The sequence below is a fragment of the Westerdykella ornata genome (genome assembly GCF_010094085.1).
Source record: "Westerdykella ornata strain CBS 379.55 unplaced genomic scaffold EI97scaffold_13, whole genome shotgun sequence".
In the NCBI taxonomy this organism is placed as follows: domain Eukaryota; kingdom Fungi; phylum Ascomycota; class Dothideomycetes; order Pleosporales; family Sporormiaceae; genus Westerdykella; species Westerdykella ornata.
The window spans coordinates 172,614-192,163 of record NW_022986863.1 but is presented as its reverse complement, the minus strand read 5'-3'; the positions used below and the strand labels follow the sequence as shown (position 1 = coordinate 192,163).

Genomic DNA, 19,550 nt, shown 5'->3' with positions numbered 1-19,550 from the left:
TCAATCTTTCTGTCACCGTGACATCTTCAGATACCATCAAATCTGACAATTTTAGAGACTACATAGAAGCTCTTTATAATAGAGCCTGTGTATTATTAGTTAGCAAGGCCTATACCTTCGTCTAACTCTAGGCTAAGATATAAGCATGTAACTACTACTAACTTAAAATTAAAAGTTAAAGAATATTGTAAGTTTACAATTCTTTAAAGAAGGGAAATAATATTATAAACTAGTCCTAGATAGAATTGTTATAGACTAAGAAGGACTAATAAAGATTATTAAAGGTTAGTTTAGTTATAAGGCTAGTTATATAAAAGTATATCTTTAGATAGATTATAAACCTTAGCAGTTTGTTTAAATATACAGTATAACTACTTAGTCTTCCTTGTCTGTCTAAGAGTACTTGCTAGCCTTTTATTTTTTATAGAAGGCCTGTAAGAAATATTGCTATCTATTTTTATCTATAGTCTTAATATTATTATAAGAACTATACTCTAGGATATCTTTAAGGTATATTATTTCTTTTTGCTTAATAGCTAGTATACTAATACCTTGCAGTATTATTTTATATAGTTAAGTCCCTATAGCCCATTCTAGGAGGCTTTAACATAGTATAAATGCTTAAGATTAAGGGAAAGCCTGTGCTAGCATGAGAGAAGAAGTAGTATTAGGTAAGTAGTAATTGCCCTAGTAATTATTATGCTTCTAATAACTGTATAGTCAATATACTTAAGACTGTTTAGAAGCATGCATTATCTCTAAATATGCCTAAGACTAAGACTAAGGAGCTATTGCTACTACTATTCTAGATGTAGTTTACCTAGAATAAGAGAGCAATCCTAGGTATTTCCGTGCTGGTACAATAAGCTAGGAAATTTGCATACAGTCGTGCCTGCATAGCTAGCCTTAATAGTTATCTCCCACTCTCTAGTATCTATAAGACATATACTCTAAGGGCATACAAGAGCTATTTTAGTCAAGATCGCTACAGTTATAGTATTGCTATTAAGATACTTAGATGTATTATAGGTAAGATAGAAGAGATTCTTTAGGAGCTAGAGTAGGATGCACTTGCCTTCAAGCAACTTAACATGGACGATAACATCATCACCTATCTGCACCTTGGTCAGGTAGTAACGTACATGGCAAGCGAGCGGCCCAGGCAAGCGAGCGGCCCACCCCACCAAGTTTGTGTACCTGTTGAAGCATACACCCCAACCACATCAAGAGATAATATCTATATATTAATATAGCAGATTAAGCAGTAACGTGTTTCCTAAGTGAGTGGGTACTTCTAACCGAACGGCCACCCTCCTAAAGTTGCATCACTTTCTAGCCTAATGCTACAACACCACCATCTAACAGAGAGTTATATAGGATATTAAATTATAGCTAAGATGCATCGCTATCATTTGCATCCTCGATCTCTATCTTATATGTACATACATTGTGGCCAGTTTTGCTGTAACGTCTACAGCACCTCTCTCTACACATCCTCTTTGCAGGCTTCTTACCCCCTCCTTCCTCACCAACCACCTCAGGAGCAATCAAATCAAGTACCTCACCAACAGTAAGTGTATCCTCTGTTCAGATATACTTTCTTTTACGACCTTTCTGCTCTGTTGCAGCCTCAGCTATCTCTCGGAGCCCTGCCATTTCCTTGCACATCAATACCATTTTATGCACTATCTTTTCAGCACCTTTTCTAAACTGATTGAAAGCTTCAAGGATAGAAGCAGGTGAAGAGCTTTTGTGCCTTTGAATCTGATCATGAATAAGCATAGATTGAGCCTCTATCTCATGGGCATTGTATGGTGTTTTAGATTCCCATATGGCATCCTGTGATGCTGAAGGTTTAGGCATACGAAGGACCATATCAAGCTTTGATAACACACCCTCAGGGTTGTATGGGACTAGTCCAGCAGCTCGGAAACTTGCACAGATATGATCTCTAGAAAAGGCCTTATTAAAGGCCTTTATAAAGGCTGGCAGGAAGCTCTCTTTCTTGATATGCTTGGTGCTATACTGTGCCAAGACTGAAATCTCATCTCCATATGCCCACTTCAACAGCGAGAAACACACCAAATCAAGCAGTTGTAGGATGTGCGATGAGTGAGATGGCATACAGAGAACAATAATCTTCTCCTCTTTGCAGAACTTATAAAACTCGAAGGACTGATGGCTCTCGTGGCCATCGACAATTAGCAGCCTGTATGAACCTATACTATGCACCTTTGTATGTATGTTAAAGTGTTTTAGCCATGCAATCGCAAGCTCGTTTGATGTCTAGCCATTAGGACTAACCTCAAGGACCCAGTCCCGAGGTACATCCTTGTACCAGGAAGAGATAAGCACCTTGCCAGCGAAGATGACAAAAGGTGGGATTGCTCAGCCTGCTGCACTGATGTCCTGGATTATAGTGACCCACTCACAGTTATCTGGCTGGATCCTCTTTGGAGTATTCTGCTTTTCAGAACCTGTAAAAACCATCTGAGCCTTGATCTGACCTATCATAAAGCCGGTCTCATTGAAGTTGTAGGTGTCTTCAGCCTGGATGCTGTACTTCTCCTTGACAGACTGGATAAGTGAGAACCAAGGGCTTATAATGTGTGCATCTTCGTTTAGAGCTCGCTTGGCGATCGTATGGATGGCTCCATCGAAGCTTGATCTCAGATGTACATTTGTTGAAGTTGTCAACCCAGAGGTGGCCTACAGGTGGTTGGCCACACTCTGCAAGCAGGTCATTGGCCATATCTTGAACCATAGTCCTCGTAGCTCCAATTCCTCTTGAATCCAGATCAAGTATATATGCGACAATCGAGTCCTCTTCTAGCTTGGTCAACCTCTTCGAATTAGGCTCGCAATCGTATCGGGAAAGCTGACCAGCGCATCTAGCTTGAAAGATCGTTCGTGGGACATTATAGACTGTAGCAGCATGTTTTACATTCTTAATTTCATTTTGTTTAAGAGCAAGGATAGTAAGCTGCAGCGAACTTTCATTAGAAGTCATTTGCGTGTTGTGTGGCAGAGATATCATGGTATGAGTTTGATGTTGGATGTGACTTCAGAAGGGTGGCCGTTCGGTTAGGAGTGGCCGCTCGCTTAGGAAACACATTATCTAAAGTATCTTTTTTATATGTATGTGAGTTATGGCCAGTCTCTCTGCACCTCTTGCAACGTGCCAGAGTCTGGTGGCTAAGGCCTGATCACTCTCCACCTTGATGCTGTTCACGCTCTATCTGCTGGTCAGCCTCCTTTTGAGCGAGTATATCCTCTCTCTCTTCTATTGTTAAGGTCCCCTGCTTCTGTATCCACTTCTTTTTATGCTGCTTTCACTTTAACACTGCCTTGTTGGCTCTCTCAAGGCTAGCAATCTGATCACACATTAGCTCGGCTGAGAGCATCATTACCTCAGCTCCTTTTTTAAGCTGGTTGATTGCCTCAATAATTGATGCTGGTGATTTGCTCTTATGCTTTCGAACACGCTCACATATTAGAATCGATTGAGCCTCAAGCTCATATACATTGCTTGGTGTTCGAGCCTCCCAGAGGGCCTCTGCTAGGGCTACGGGGGTAGGTGTATAGAGCTGCACATCTAGCTTTGACAGAACAATCTCTGGCTGGAGAGGAACTAGGCCTGCACCTCGAAAGGCTGAGCAGATGTTGGCTGAGGTGAATGTTCGATCAAAGGCTGCCTTAAAGGCTGGCAGAAATTCGAGCTTCATCATATGGTTGATGTGGTGGCAGATTAGAGCCTCAATCTTGTGGCTGTATATACACTTTAATGGTGAAAAGCAGCCAATGTCAAAAGGTTGGAGTAGATGAGATGAGTGAGCTGGCATGCACAGCATGGAGATATTATTCTCCTTGCAGAATTCTTGAAACTCAAGGGAGTGGTGGCTCTTGTGGCCATCAAGGATGAACAGATGATGAGCACCTACAACACAGGTCTTAGTATGAGCATTGAAGTGCTTTAGCCACTCAACTCCAAGCTCGTTAGTAGTCCAGCTGTTGTCATGAACAGCGATAGCCCAGTCGTGTAGGATATCCTCCTCGTACCAAGCAGATAGATGGTGTTTGCCAGCAAAGATGATGAATGATGGGATAGCCCAGCCAGCAGCATTGATTCCTTAGATAACTGTCACTCACTCGTGATTGCCTAGCTGGATAGCCTTTGGCTGGCCTCTCCTCTCTGACCCTGTTACAACAAGCTGAGTTGTGATCTTGCCCATCATAAAGCCAGCCTCATCGAAGTTGTAGACGTCTTCATTACAGATGCCATACTTGGCCTTTGTCTGCTCTACCAGCTCAAACCAGCTTCTGATAAGGATGAGGTCTTCGCAAAGAGCTCTCTTCCTGTCGTATGCTTGATTCCAATACGTCTTGAGAGAATCTGTACACCTAACAAAGTTGGCTGGCCACTTCTGCCCGACCTGGCCTGCGCCGCATGTAGCTAGCAGCTTATTCGCCATATCATATATGGCTGCATATATAGATGCAAATCCATGTTGATCCAGATCGAGTATATAGCTGATAATCACCTCCTCTTCTAACTGGGTGAGCTTCTTTGAGTTGGGCGGGCAATTGCGTTGGGCAGGCTTTCCAGCGCGTCGGTGTCAGAGCGTCGTTCGGGAGACTTCAAATGTCTGCGCAGCATCTCTTACAGACTGAATTTGGTTTCTATTGATAGCTGAGATTGCAAGGTGTATATTAGCCTCAGAAGAGGCTGTTTGGGCTTGAATTGGGGAAGCCTTGGTGGGTAGGAGTTCACACGTCTCAGAAACTTGGTGGGGTGAGCCGCTCGCTTGCCATGTACGTTAAGTAGTTAGGCAGGAACATTGTAGTATGAATGAAACATTGTTCAAACAATAAACTTCAGTGACGGTGCTGTTGTGGAGTGTTGGTGGTGCATTCACGACTTACTTCACCTTTGTCTCCGTGCATCTCAATCATGTCTGTCAGCCACCTTTCTTTGTGTATGGACGTGCGGTTCATTGTCAACTTCAACGAGCACTCCACCCCTTGTTACCGGTCCAAAGCCGCGATTCCAGCGTATGTTGCTGGCATCATCCCGCACTGCTACTGATAAAGCCTGCCATGTTTCCCCCGCCAACTTTTCCTCTCTCCCCAAAAGGCCACAACCAAACCAACATGTCAGACCCCTTCTCACGTCCCCTGATCAGGCCCGCCGAAGCCCCTGAATTGCCCCGCAAGGGCGCCTCCAACGTCAAAAATCGGTGGAATCCCCCTTCCTGCCTTCATCGTCCTAATAATGTTCGGCCCTTTCTTCCTCTCCTTCATTTTCTTCATGCTTTATCACTATCTGGTACAAAAACCGCGAGATCAAAAGCAGTTGGCGGATGAGGCGCGTATAGAGGCTGGGAAACAGGAGGCCGAGTTGCAGCTTCAGCACCTGGTGGAGCAGAGGAAGGTAGAGCCTCGGGCACCGCCGGCTGCAAGGACGCGGGAGGGGGGGTTAGCGCTCTTTGATGTAGCTAGCCCTGGTTACAGGATTGACCTTGATTGAATTATGCTCTTAGACTGCCAATGGGAAATGGTCAATAGGATGTGGGACACGTCTGAGGAGTGGAGCTTATCAAAGCTGTCGCAGTAGAGCCATCAGCATAAAAGCATTTCAGCGCGAGCTGCAGATGCTATTCCAATTGTAGCTGAACCGAAATAGAATACAGTTGTCCCTTGAGACTTCCGGATCGCTTAAGTGTCACAACAAACCTTCGCAAGCAAAAGAGATGAAAAGTTTGCCGAGTATGCAACTCGAACCCGGAGGCAAAAAGAAATAGCTGAAAACGGTTTCGATCCGTTGTCCTCCGGGTTATGAGCCCGGCGCGCTTCCGCTGCGCCATTCAGCTTTTACTTTGGAGTTATGGAAATTTCTGTTTAATAAATCTTATTAAGGGCAAAGTATGCTTTTTCACTCCACGAGCCAAGAGTGGCACATATACGACATGCGCACCAAAAAACGAGTACCATTCCAGTAATACACATAACCCTGCAAAAAGCCCTCGTTGAGAAGAAGCTATAGACTGCCTAAACATAGATGGCTTTGCGGAGGTCCGTTCTGCCATCACGGTAGAAACCTGTGGCTGTTGGACATTGGCGCTAACCTAATCTGTATTAGCAAAAACGCGTCCAAACGCGACACGCCATTTAGTGGGTTCCGACTGAGTTATGAGATAACTCGGTCATCTATCGTTGCTCGTCGAAAATATTCGTTCACGCCCATGACCACATGAATTCGGACTACTCTGACATACCTACTTCCTTTGACCCTAGAATATTTTTACAGTCACAACCCGATATTCCCACTGAAGACGCGGTCGCGTCTGATTCACACTCCGACGAACTAGACGCAATACGTCAGTGTATCAAGGAGGATAAGGCAGAGCAAGATCGGCTTGGAATAGTAATCCGACACAGATTGTGGAAAACCGCGGACGTATTCAGGAGTGAAGAGGACCGCCCAATTGGTAAATGTGTACTTCCGCAAGGCGCGCGGCAAACAGCTGGTCACTGACAGAACCAGACACTACTCCTTCTAAACCTCCAAAGTCGTTGGGGAACTACAGCCTGCCATCTTCACCTCCTAGTCTCGGTATGCCACTCGCATCGTCGCCTATCACCTACCCACCGAGCTCTATACCGCAACATACCACTCCACAGAAAAGAAAGCATTCTGGAGCAGGGCCGAGTCCTCTGAAGCCTATACCGCCGAACCAGCAAAATAAGCGTGTGGCTGGCTTCTTAGACGATTCGGATGATGAGGACCAGGTCGCAGAGCTAAAGGAGCATGCGCCAAAGAGGAGGGCGATTAACGTCAACACGGAATTGCGGAATGAACTAGACATTGACACGCCACCTGCCAGTCAGGAAGACATCGAACGGTTGCAAGATTTACAGCTTGAGAACGATGCACTCGTTCCGGCGTTTTCGGCAGAGCAGCCATCCAGTATCTCAGATGAACCCTCTTCCGCACAGCCCAAGCGCGGAGCTGTCGCGAAGACGGCTGCTGGAAAGGCGTTTTACCTGCGAAAGAAGGGCCCAAGAGAGACTGTTGCATTTGAACAACTTATTGCATCACGTTCAGTCGCTACCGAGGGTCGGGCGCGAACGAGCTATTATGGAGTCGACATACATAATCTGATGGATGAAGCCAGAGTTATGGACGAAGAGCAGGCACGGCTGCGGCAAGCAAAGGACAATAATAGCGCACAACCCTCTATCGAACCGACTGTGCCGCAGCCGAGACATGGAAAGAGCAGTAGGACACTGATGTGGACTGAGAAATATCGCGCAAAGAAATTTACAGATCTGGTCGGAGACGAGCGAACACATCGGTCAGTGCTGCGATGGTTGAAGGGCTGGGATTATATTGTCTTCCCCGGGACGGCCAAGGTTAAGCACAAGAGTGCGAAGAAGTTTGACGACACTGAAGAACACAGGCACCGGAAAGTTCTCCTTCTGACGGGACCTCCGGGCCTTGGAAAGACTACACTGGCTCACGTGTGCGCACGGCAAGCTGGATACGAGGTACAGGAGATTAATGCTTCGGACGATCGCAGCGCTCAAGTGGTCAAAGGTCGAATACGCGATATGGTCGGAACCGAAAACGTGAGGGGCGTCAATACCACTACAAAAGATGGGAAGGTCCGCAAAGCTGGGAAGCCCATATGCGTTGTTGTGGACGAAGTGGACGGCGTGGTCAGTGGAAGCACTGGAGGCGGTGAGGGAGGGTTCATCAAAGCTCTCATCGATCTGATCCACCTAGACGAAAAGAACTCCAAGCTAGTTGGTCAGCAAACTTCTACGACCGGAAGGAAGAAAAAAGGCGACAAGTTTCGTCTACTACGACCCCTCATACTCGTTTGTAATGACGTCTATCATGCTTCACTACGTCCGCTGCGGCAGTCCTCGCACGCCGAAATCATACATATTCGGAAACCGGCGCTGAATATGGTCGTCTCACGGATACATGACATCTTTGGGAGAGAAGGAATACATGCGGACTCTGACGCCGTCCGTCGCCTGTGCGAAGCTACCTGGGGAGTGAGCACCAAGAAAGAGGGTGGCACGGGAAGTGGCACAGGCGAGGGCGACATCCGGGGTGTCATGGTTGTGAGCGAGTGGGTCGCAGGACGATTGCGCGCGGCAAAAGACAACAGTTCCGAATCCCCACGTCTTACTAGACAGTGGGTCGAGGCGAATGTGATTGGAGATCTGAACCATGGCGGCGGAGCTGCTCGTAGCTTGGGACGCGGCGGTACCAAGGATGTTGTTGATCGCGTTTTCCGTGAAGGGGCCGGGTTTCCTAAGCAAGCAGAGGCGAATATTGCTCGGAAAGGCATCCAAGGTGTCATTGGTGTTGCAGAAGCCGCGAAGAAGCTTGCGCTGGAACGGCTCCATGAGATGGTGGATACGAGCGGTGACATCGATCGGATCGTGTCCGGTATGTTTGAACACCTCACGTTTGACGAGGTGCACTGACATATCTCGCAGACTGCTTCGCCGCATACCCTGAAAAGCCATATCAGGACGACACATTTCTATCCAAACCTTGCGCGGTCCACGAATGGCTGTATTTTCACGACATGGTCTCTTCTTCTGTACACCTCTCCCAAGGATGGGAAATGGCGCCGTACCTTGCGCAGTCAGTCCTAGCTTTCCATGATCTTTTCGCTTCACCGCGACAGCAGACTTCGAACCCAACGGCCGACTCTGACGCCGAGCCTACGCCGTTTTCAGGATCCGGGGCAGCATATGCTGCTTCCGAAGCTCGCAAGGCTAACCGAGCTCAATTGATGGCACTACAGTCAACGCTTAGCCTCCCACTAACTCGACTGTTCCGCTCTCCGGAGGAGCTCGCGACCGAACTCCTCCCCTATGTTCTGCGAATGCTTTCTCCGGATGTTAAACCCGTGATAGTCAACACGGGCCCTTCTGGTTCCAAATCCGTAGCCATGGCATCAGTCCGCAAGGCCACAGAAAAAGCATTGGTCAAGAAAGCCGTCGAGGCAATGGCTGCTACCGGAGTACGCTTCGAAAGGAGTAGAGTAGAGTTCGATGATGTCGCCAATCGGAGCGGTGGATGGGTACTTCGTATGGAGCCACCGCTGGATCAGCTTGCTACGTTTGAGACTCTTGGTGGGAAGAAAGATGAAAAGGTTCGGTATGCGGTAAGGAGTGTATTGGAGACAGAGTGGAAAAAGGAAAGCGTGAAGATGAATGCTGAGGCGAGAAAAAGGCGGGGTGGGCAGGTGGATGATGATGTTATTGCAAATGGAGACGCGGCTGAAGACGAGGATGTGAAGAAGGATGCAGGAAAGGAGAAGGTCACAAGAGACTTCTTTGGAAGAGTGATCAAAGCCACGCCGGTGCCTGCAGGGGCGCCGGGCGTGAAGAAGACGGAACTTAAGAGCGGAGACGAGGGGCGGATATGGGTGAGCTTCCATGAGGGCTTTTCAAATGCGGTTAGGAAGCCCTTAACTTTGGATGACTTGATGAGAGGATTATAAGCACCTGCTCCGTTTATGGCATGTTATGAAGCAGCATTACACCTAGCGAGCATACTATTGGAATTATGTAGTCATGTAGTCACATTCTTTTCCCGTCATTGGATGTGCAGCGATCATCCATCAGCCAAAGGCCCCTAGTGACCATCCAGCCTAGTCCAGTGCAGCAAAACCGTCACATTCGCGTCTTCAGGCGCCCCATTCTGGGGCCACAACCCGACATCCTTTGCCGGCTCCGGGATTTCCCTCACTTTATACTGGTAGTTCAAGTTTCCCCACCAAACCCAAGGTTCCCCCCCTTCCGGCTACACATCGTCAGCAACTCCCCTATACAAGTCTCATGTTTGTCATTTCTCCCAAGAGAAGTTACTTACGAGCGAATACCAGCTCTCCGGTTGGCCATTGGTCGGCCCGTTCCCGCACTTCAACGCATAAAAGACTGAACTCGCCGGTCTCCCGGGCTCGCTCGTTTGGTCCAAGAAGCTACACGTCTTCGAGCTGTCCGTGTACGATTTCAAAGGATCGCCCGTTTTACCGCTGAAGGTGAAAAAGCCGCACCCCCAGTAAATGCTTTGGAAGCGGCCTTCGGGCGAGATGCAGCCGATGGTGTCTTTGGGATCGGTGGTTCGAATGTCGCCGGAAAAACGGACTACCATCAGGGCGCCGATGCCCTCGAATCCATTATTGGATTGAGCGTGGGTTGTGACGGTGAGGAAGGGGAGGGTAAGGAGAGGCAGGAGTGCGAGCATTGTGAATACGGGTATCCGGTCAATAGGTCCTGGCGGGGATGAGTTCGAGTGCGTCAGCGGCTTGCTATGCGCAGATTATGCACCTTTATATACCCTAGGTAGGCACACTTTCGTCCGTAGGACGCACAGTGGAATCTCGCACTTGTCCGTTGCATGGAGAGACAGTACACAGTGAGCAACCTATCCGGATGCTTTCCGAATGTTAAATCACGATGTTCCAGTATTTGGAATTTCACTTGGTGTTGGTACAAGTCATGGAATTTCCGCGTAAAAAGTAGTGAACAGCAGACAATAGGCAAAATCCAACAACGATATTCCCTGGCAGAGCACGAAGTTGGTCGAAATCGCGCTCGGCAAATTACTTCAGAGGTAAGGAGTTGCCTTATTAGGTAACTTGTTTTTTTGCCTTAGGAATACCATCTAGTTTTGGTGCGACAATGTTATCATGGGCCACCAGGACATTCCTGGTGAATTGGTAATGGCGACTTGGGAGCCAAAGATACCCTATTAAGCAAACACCCCGAATAGCATCTAGGACCAATCAGAACTTTTGCACGCACGGCTACGGAGATTGTTTTGTTTGGTCGGTTCATGCACCTTCCAAACTAGTTGTTCCTGACAAATATCACGCGGATTAAGCAAGTTGGACAGGCCCGTAAGCGAATGGCAGCGTCGGTGGGGTAAAGAGGTGCGTTTCATCAAAACCAGCACAGTGACAGGAATCTATGGGAGAAGACTTTCTGACTGGAATCGAGTGTAGGGTTGGAACAAGCTTCACAAGCTTTTGTTCGTTTTCCAGGGCAGTGATGGTTCACTTCCTAGCGTGTGTCTAGTGCACATGTAGAAAGGCAAATGAATTACTGGAGTTTAATTCGCGCAATGTCTAGGCAGATTAGGCAGTGACTTGGGTGTATATTTATCACATGCTCAAGTCGCGTGCCTAGGCATCTAAAGAAGGGTGGCATTCAACTCGATTCCTAGCACTGCCACTTGCAGTTTACCCCAAGCAGCCTATAAAACTATCCACTACTCCAACCAAAGCGTTGATATGTCAGCAGGCAATACTGTAGGAATATACCCGAGCGAGTTAGGGCGATCATACGTGGAACACCTACCTCCACATATCACCTTCTCCTTTTCCCTCTAATCACCCTCAGCCGTCAAACTTCTGTATATTCTAGGTCTCCGTTCAGTGCTCACTCCTAGCAGCATTATTCTTCCATGAAAGTGTCCTACTATGAGCAAAATTCCGCGTTTCGTTTCGTTTCGATACTGATAACTCACCTTTCGTGAAAGTCAATTACGTGGGGATTGATGGTCACTTAGCCCATGAAACACGAAGCTTGAGAGGACGTGGCCCCCATCTGGATGGAGCCGTCAGGCGATGAGCAAACAGTCCGAGAACAATATTCATGCTGTCCTAGGCTTACCCCACGGAGGCCGCCACAATCCGTTCTCGACCTTCATAACAGGTATGTAGACAACCGGAGACAGTCGAGAATGCAACAGCCATCCCGAGTGCTATACTGTCGGCATCACCGCAGATTCTAAACCACTTCTGGTTCCACCCTCACCTTAACCGGGATTCTCCTCCATGCTCTTAGAATCTACAATAGGATAAAAACAACCAAGCCATCCGATCCACCGGCACGTCCTTATTGTATTCGTCCCTCAACCTCCGAGTCACAACATCTTACACGGTACATCGGCTGAGGCCTACAACATCGTTGTTTGGACTCGGGAAAATCCCACATTGCGGAGTGTGAGCAAACCTGTACTTGTTGAAAGCGGCAGCTTTTTAAGCTTACAAGGATAAATATCTCGACAGCTAAAACTAAGAAAGTGAGGACGGGTATCCATCAACTTCGGTGAACTATGATGCGCCGAATCTCGAGGTCAACCATAAGTCCTCTTTTGAGGATGGAAGTGCTGATAAAACTTCCAGTCAAAAAAATGGATCAGCTGTAAATGCAGCAGTGTTTTTTATGTAGGATTTGCCGACAGCTAGAGCATAGGACGATGTACTTTTCTGGTCACTGAAATGCATGCTCCCAGAAAGGCCCAATGTTTATTAGGCGTAAGCGTCAAATACACAGTACGACGAAGTCGGCCGCGTCGCTGTTCGTCAATAAATCCGATTGTAACAAAGACACTGTGACAGTCGTAGGCGCTGCGGCTTTTGATTAAAATATTTCGGATAATATTTGTGTAGCAGACGCCCATTCCTGGAGAACGTCCATGTCTCGAGTCGGATCCAGAAGTAGCCTAGCGTGGGTTGAAATCTTGGCAACGCCTCCCCGCGATTCCCACAAATCTTTGACAGCGCAATCACCTCCAAGTCCAGTCACATACACGCCACCACACTATTTCGCTCTGCAGAACCACCGCGGGATCTGGAATCACAGAAATATCCTGTTACATATCCCTAACATACCGCAGCGACACAGAGCGCACAAGAACCTCTGAACCTCCCCCGCCTCTTTCAAAAGAAGCGAGTCACCGTTCCACTTCTACGCAAACCGCGTTACCTGAAATCCCATACCGCCAAGATGTCTCTCACGAATTGTCGGTTTTACGAGGAGAAGTACCCGGAGGTGGAGAGCTTTGTCATGGTCAATGTTAAGCAGATCGCCGAGATGGGAGCATACGTGAAGCTCCTGGAGTACGGTGCGTTACCTGTCTGTTACCATGGCAAAACTAGACTGGGATAATGTTCTCCGTGGCCATTGTTCCTGACTTGATCATTTTCCATGCGCGAAGCCGAGAGACTGGTTCTCGTGCTGACCCTTTCCAGACAACATCGACGGCATGATTCTTCTCTCCGAACTGTCCAGACGTCGTATCAGAAGTATCCAGAAGCTCATTCGCGTTGGGCGCAATGAAGTCGTGGTCGTCCTCAGGGTTGACAAGGACAAGGGCTACATTGATCTGAGCAAGCGCCGAGTGTCGCCAGAGGATATTGTCAAGTGCGAGGAGCGGTACAATAAGTCCAAGATGGTGCATTCAATCATGCGCCACGTCGCTGAGAAGACCAACACCCCCATCGAAGAACTCTACCAACACATCGGATGGCCGTTGAACAAGAAATACGGGCACAGCATCGACGCCTTCAAGCTATCCATCACGAATCCTGACGTCTGGAATGACGTAACCTTCCCTAACGATGTTGTCAAGGAGGAGCTCCTCTCATATATCGGCAAGAGGTTAACGCCGCAACCGACGAAAGTGCGCGCAGACATCGAGGTCACCTGCTTTGGATATGAGGGTATCGATGCCGTGAAGACAGCGCTGCGCCGCGCAGAGGCAAAGAACACGCCCGACAACCACGTAAAGGTCCGACTTGTGTCGCCTCCTCTATACGGTACGCCTAGTTTACTCCAGAATTCCGTGCTGGAGCCAGGCTAACTTTGCAGTGCTCACGTCGCAATGTCTCGACAAGAACCACGGTATTTCCACACTCGAACAAGCCATCAAGGATATCGAATCCAGCATTTCTGAGGCCGGCGGTAGCTGCGTCGTGAAGATGGCGCCCAAAGCGGTCACGGAGAATGACGACGCAGAGCTGGCCGCACTCATGGAGAAGAGAGAGCGCGAGAACCAGGAGGTCAGCGGTGACGAAGACGAGAGCTCAAGTGACGAAGGCGGTGTGGTTGAGGCCGACTCCTAGAAGGGCAAGGCCAGGAGGGTCAATATGCCGATGGCAATACAGGAGGACCGCGAGCACTTGAATGGTGAGGACAAAAGTGCACCTGAAATGGCTTCAGGGCTGGGGATGCAATGAACATGGTTTGACCGCTAGACTAAATGCATGGCTAGAGAAAATACGGTATCGTTGACCCCAGGTTCAAGTTATTTGGTTTATAGCTTATCACGTCTCCATGGTAATGTGTGCATACTCCTCTTCTCTCTGGTAATGTATAGTGTCCAGGCTACGGCGGTTTCGGGACTCCGTGTCCGTGATTGTGGGGATAGATATGAATGGGATGTTGAAACATGGTGTTGAGGCGTATCTGGGTAGTGCTCCGTACGTAGTGGGGGAACATTTGGAATAACCTCGTTTATGTATTTATGTACTGTCGAGATGGAATGGGACGGCGTCTCGGCGGATCTGATGACATCAGGACTGCTTCTTTCGGAAATATTTATCAGTAGATGTACACAGTAGTGTTGCCCCTCCCCCCCTAAATACGATATTCCTGGTTATTTTATATTGCTAGGCAACTGTTTAAAGATATACCCTATGTTAGCAGTGTTAATCGCTATCTTGTACACGAGTTTAAAGTCCTGTTACTAGATAGTAACCCATCTACTATAAATACAAGCATCCTTAACACCTATATTATAAAAGCGTTAGCAATATAATTACTAGTATAATTACTACTAAACTTATATTTAAATGCTGCTACTAGGAAAGCCTTAGCTGCTTCCTAGAGCGCACTAATAGCACCCTTTTAGAAGCAAAAATTATAGGCTTTAGTCTAAACAAAAGGTAGATTAAGGCCCTAGGTAACCTCCCTTATAAAACAAGCAAAAGATATTAGAGGGATTAGCGCTGTAGTAGATTTCTAATAGTAATAAATTTTCTGCAGAGCCCTTACTAGAATCCTATTAGAACTTTTATAAATATTAGTAAAGATAAACTTACTGCCTGCTTTAGCCCTTTTGCTAGGAGCCTTTAGAGGTTCCTTGTAAATCTAAGCTTGCTTAATATAATTAGGATCTTTCTAGCCCCTTGCTTTTATACTTGTCCTAGCATTTTAACTATAAATTATGCAGGCTGCAGCTCTCCTCTTGTCAGATTCTAGGGTGCTGATGGTAGCTGATAGTCGACGATGGAATCGTAGAAGTGAGATATCACGAAGTTCAGTTGATATGATCGTTGATCTCAGAGAGAAGTGATTGATTGATTATAGAGGACAAACCGCTCAGAAGGCTGGTTTTGTCCTCTGTGTACGTTTACATAATGAGCCTATTCTATGAAGTATGCCCATACCTGATTCTACTCTGCTTCGTCAGTCGTCCATCATTGATAGTACTTGACTGTACGATTGATGGCTGTTCCGTCAATCTCCTCTATTATTGATGGTAGTCGGTTGATAGTCATCTTTATTCAGCTTAATAGAAGGTGACGGTTAGTGACTCATTTACTAGATGGTTGTTCCATCTGATACCTCTATACAGCATTTATAGTAGACAGTCTAGCAACTATAATTTATTAGCAAAGGAACAATTACTATAATAATTACTTACCTATGCTTGCGCAATTTAAGCGCTTAGCCTTTAGACTAAAACTCTTTCTAGGATGTTTTCTACTAACAGTTCTGTGAGCAAGACCGCTATTATTAGTAGACTTATAGGGATTAACATTAGAAGAAACAGGCACCTTTTGCATAGAGGATCTAGAGATAGCCTTCCTCCTAGGATTAGCAGCTAGGAGAAGCCTATAACTATTCTGTGCTGCTACTTAGTGCTGCTCTCCTAACTTATCCTTATTAATGCTACTAGAATTCTCATTATTATCTCTAGTACCATCATCTTAGCCTCTTAAAGCCTTTTAAAGTTAATCTTTAAGAGTTAGACTACACAATATTAGAATATATATAATTACTATAATAATTACTATTACTTATAGAGCAGGGTTAAGGTTAACAGGATTTTTAGGCTTAGGATTCTCTGTACTGCTTAATGTTAGAAAGAACAATTACTAGAGCGATTACTATAACTTACTTAATAGGTTGCTAGGTTAGCGCAGTATTAGACAGCCTAGCAGCTAGACTTTAACTCCCTAGCTCTTTATTATTAGACTAATTAATAGCTAAATTGCTTATCTCTTTCTACTTAGTAGGCTTCTTTTAATATAGTACTATATATGCTAGGTAGTAATTGTTGTAGTAATTGTCCTATATTTATGTTAATGTTAATAGATATTGTAAATTGTAGCTCTTTACTTACTTAGCAGTCCTACTCTTACTTTAGAACAGTACAAAGTACAGAATTTTAGTAGAGTTAGCAGGCTTTTAGTATAAATGCAAGTGTTCTAGATTATATAGATAGATAGGCATAATCTGCAACAAAAACTGTCTAGAAATGTGCAATAAAATTTAAAAAACTATGCATAATTGCAAGATATCATAGAGCTAAGTATGTAGAGAAATAAGAAGTAAGAGAGTAAGAGAGAGAGCAGGAGTAAGTAAGATAGCATAATTGATGATCTTCTGTGATTAGTGCGCTTGGCAGGATGGCCCTATTCTAAAAGTGAAAATGAAAATCTCTGGGTAATCGGTGCGGTAATCGTCCTGTAACTGACTGCGTTAAACTGCTATGTTGTTGGTAGAGATAACCTACTGTAGCTATTTACTCACTTAGCAGCCTCACTCTCACTCTCACTTTAGGATTTTAGCAAAATTGTAGGCTTTCGATAGACGTGATCTGCGATGAAAACTGTCTAGAAAAGCACAATAAAACTCGAAATCAGCGGCGTAATTGCGAGACCTTGTAGGACAGAGTATGTAGAGGAGAGAGAGAGTGGGAATGAGTGAGATAGCATAATTAACGATTACCTGCGATGAGTGCACTCGGTTATAGACATAGAACAAAAGAGTAGAGAAGTTGTAGATAGGATTAATTAAAAAGAGTGTTACAGAAGAGTAGCAGAGCCCCTTGCTAGGTTCAGTTTAGATCACTTTAAGGCATGAGACATGGACCTCGACATCGCCAGCAGAAGCATAGCTGAAGTGACAGAAGATAAGATAATAGGATCAATTAAAAAGAGTATCACAGCAGAGCCTTGCTAGTTTAGTTTAGGTTACTTTAAGGTATGAGACACAGACCTCGACCTTGCTAGCAGAAGCCTAGCTGAATAACAGAAGAGAAGTTGTAGATAGGATAGATAGGATAGATAGGATTAAGCAGATTAAAAGGAGTGTTGCAGCAGAGCCTTGCTAGTTTAGTTTAGGTTACTTTAAGGTGTAGAATGCGGACCTCGACCTTGCTAGCAGAAGCCTAGCTAAAATAAGAAATTCCGTAGTGTAATGTATGTAACAGGAATGTAGGAGATAGAGGAGAGGAGAAGGAGTGAAGTACGAAATCTAAGGTGTGCCAAGGAAGGAAGGAAGGAAGGTGTCAGATTTGATGGTATCTGAAGATGTCACGGTGACAGAAAGATTGAATGAAGATAGGTTGACTGATTGTATTCAGGTGTGTGCTTGTGTGGGTGAGGCTAGGACCTGACACCGGTTTTGATATTCCTTCTCTGGGCACCAAGGCTGCGCAGGGCACTAGCCACTGCAGAATCACTAGCCACATGTCCTCAGACAGTACCGGTACAGATAGTTTCTCCCAGTCCTCCTCTCCAGTCTCAGATGGGATATCCATAAACTGGCTTACCATCTGACAGAAGGAGTGGATGTTACTACTACTACTACTACTACTACTATATATGCTTCTACCCTGTGTCTTTTCTAAATTTTCTCTCTTAGGTCCTAATATACTATAGACAATTTAATTAAGAACAGGAAGAAACAAAGTGTCTACTGACGTACTACTTGTTGCCTTTCAAGCACTGTTGGGGCTCAACCAAGTGAAGTGAGTGGACTTAAATGAAGACGACGCAGATAAGAAGGCGCTCCCAGAAAATCGTTCTGTTGGATTGGGCAAAGACATGAGGATCGGATCCGGAATCTCGGTGACGCTGGGCGAGGAAGGGTCAATAAGGACCAAGTCTGCAGAATCCATTGATCCCATTATTTCCCTGGTATGATCGAACGATGAGGTAGGTACGCGGTCAGAGAAGGTAGCCCCGGCTATGTCGCTCAGGTGCTGTCGATCTTCCGTATTTCCGTCATCCTCACTTGATGCGAGGAACCGGCTTGGGATATTCACTGTACGGATGATGGGATTCCACGGAGTCGCTTCAGGACACTTCGCGTCTTTTGTAGACTCAGGATTCATACTGTCCCGGTGAGGCCAAGTAAATCCTTGCATTGTACCCGCGTTGTTCACGGAGTGCTAAGAAAAAGAGCTTTCGCTAGGTAGGAAAGAAGTAGTAAAGCCAACCCTCCACACAGATGAGAATGCGGCTATATATGACTACCGAATGGAAGAGTAAGTGAATACCATATGTACTCATCGGCATGCGATGCAGTTCACTTGAACGCGAGTGATCGCTGACAACGTTGCGTACAGAGCAAGTTCGTTTGTCACACAATCGCGTGGACACAATCGTCACAACTACACGTACTCCAGCAACGATATAGTCATTCAATAATGTGAGATTAGTTACACAAGGTTATGCTGCCTTCCTTCATTTAGGTCTCCATAGTGTTGTGGACAGAGCCACTGTTGCTCAGATCGAGCATATCTCAGTCCCAGTCTGGTTATCGTTAATTCAGCAACGCTCTCCTGTCGCCCACACGCCCGGAAACTCAATGTGTATGGCAAATGGCAGATATTTTAAACGGACAGGAAAACTTCCTTCATATCTTTGCGGTAAATTCCGGTTGCCACTAGGACACTGTTTTTACAGTGCGGTAGCGGTTCAATGCATCAATGTAGTCTAGGTAATCGAGGAGGCAATGGCGAAATGAAAGCTTTATGTTAGCACTCTTGCAAATGAATGAATCGTATACCGTGGAGATTGAAGCTTACGGGGATAGCCACCTGCAACATGGACCGTGAAAACATGCATAATATGATCACGGAGCAAAAGAAAGGATCTGATTGGAATGAATGGTATTGTATGCATGAGCCACTGAGGCCGTGTTACGATGCTGGTCCTATTCTATGACCAAAAAATGCAATGGGAGCCTTTTTAGAGGCTAGGCCATTCCAGCGCCATGAGGCCGTGATGAGAGCCTGAAGAGTTCATCTAGTCGCTTCTGCTCACGCTCCTTGCGTTCGATCATATCCTCTCTGGCGCGAGCCTTCTCCCGAAGGCGCTGCCCGAACTTCGCATCGAGCCAACCAATAGTTTGCTCGCGCCAACCCATGCGATGCCACAGAGCGCCGATGATGAACATGAGAACGACGAAGGGGATGACGGCGCCAACGTACCCCTGGTTCTCTGTGTGGTGAGAGGATATGATGTCGGGGTCTAACATAGCGCCAGCTGTAGAGGTCGCGGAGTTGGTGATTGGAGACATGGTTAGGGGAGTTGTGCCGTTGACAAATAACACTCTGTGCTATTGAACTGAGGCGCACCCTCTGGAAAGGAAGGAGTCAGCTTTTATAGGGTCGCTGTGCACATTGCAGAAACACAACATGTCGCAACCCGAAC

General features: G+C 46.3%; 5 protein-coding genes and 1 non-coding gene across 6 annotated transcripts; 3 read left to right on the top strand and 3 right to left on the bottom strand.

Moving 5' to 3' along the window:
- Positions 1-5,177: 5,177 nt before the first annotated feature.
- On the top strand, positions 5,178-5,736 carry EI97DRAFT_434004 (uncharacterized protein; the record flags this gene model as incomplete). Its single annotated transcript, XM_033798511.1, has 1 exon — positions 5,178-5,736. A coding segment is annotated over exon 1 (251 nt), but the record flags the coding sequence as incomplete, so codon positions are not given.
- Positions 5,737-5,798: 62 nt separating this feature from the next.
- EI97DRAFT_t63 lies at positions 5,799-5,870 on the bottom strand. The gene has a single exon. It is a non-coding gene; the product is annotated as a tRNA-Met (tRNA).
- A 335-nt stretch (positions 5,871-6,205) lies between these two features.
- On the top strand, positions 6,206-9,627 carry EI97DRAFT_434002 (uncharacterized protein). The gene is made up of 3 exons (XM_033798510.1): positions 6,206-6,488; positions 6,545-8,464; positions 8,515-9,627. The coding sequence occupies exons 1-3, from the start codon at positions 6,251-6,253 to the stop codon at positions 9,528-9,530; spliced, it is 3,174 nt and encodes a 1,057-aa protein (XP_033653131.1). The 5' UTR covers positions 6,206-6,250; the 3' UTR covers positions 9,531-9,627.
- EI97DRAFT_501784 (uncharacterized protein) lies at positions 9,560-10,361 on the bottom strand. Its single transcript, XM_033802722.1, has 2 exons — positions 9,902-10,361; positions 9,560-9,832 (listed from the first exon to the last, which is right to left on the bottom strand). Exons 1-2 carry the CDS (start codon positions 10,274-10,276, stop codon positions 9,665-9,667), a joined length of 543 nt encoding a protein of 180 aa, XP_033653130.1. The 5' UTR covers positions 10,277-10,361; the 3' UTR covers positions 9,560-9,664.
- A 2,464-nt stretch (positions 10,362-12,825) lies between these two features.
- EI97DRAFT_450810 (eukaryotic translation initiation factor 2 subunit alpha) lies at positions 12,826-13,943 on the top strand (the record flags this gene model as incomplete). The annotated part of the gene is made up of 3 exons (XM_033800307.1): positions 12,826-12,943; positions 13,071-13,637; positions 13,690-13,943. The coding sequence occupies 3 exons, from the start codon at positions 12,826-12,828 to the stop codon at positions 13,941-13,943; spliced, it is 939 nt and encodes a 312-aa protein (XP_033653129.1).
- A 5,149-nt stretch (positions 13,944-19,092) lies between these two features.
- On the bottom strand, positions 19,093-19,416 carry EI97DRAFT_443034 (uncharacterized protein; the record flags this gene model as incomplete). The annotated part of the gene is made up of 1 exon (XM_033799793.1): positions 19,093-19,416. One exon carries the CDS (start codon positions 19,414-19,416, stop codon positions 19,093-19,095), a length of 324 nt encoding a protein of 107 aa, XP_033653128.1.
- Between the last annotated feature and the right edge of the window lie 134 nt (positions 19,417-19,550).

What these genes read in the sequence shown, in the direction of transcription:
- EI97DRAFT_434002 (XM_033798510.1), top strand. Translation starts at nt 6,251, where the DNA reads ATGAATTCGGACTACTCTGACATACCTACTTCCTTTGACCCTAGAATA. An exon ending in TGAAGAGGACCGCCCAATTG is followed by an intron (nt 6,489 to 6,544) that starts GTAAATGTGTAC and finishes TGACAGAACCAG; the next exon opens with ACACTACTCCTTCTAAACCT. An exon ending in CATCGATCGGATCGTGTCCG is followed by an intron (nt 8,465 to 8,514) that starts GTATGTTTGAAC and finishes CATATCTCGCAG; the next exon opens with ACTGCTTCGCCGCATACCCT.
- EI97DRAFT_501784 (XM_033802722.1), bottom strand. Translation starts at nt 10,276, where the DNA reads ATGCTCGCACTCCTGCCTCTCCTTACCCTCCCCTTCCTCACCGTCACA. An exon ending in CGGAGAGCTGGTATTCGCTC is followed by an intron (nt 9,833 to 9,901) that starts GTAAGTAACTTC and finishes GACGATGTGTAG; the next exon opens with CCGGAAGGGGGGGAACCTTG.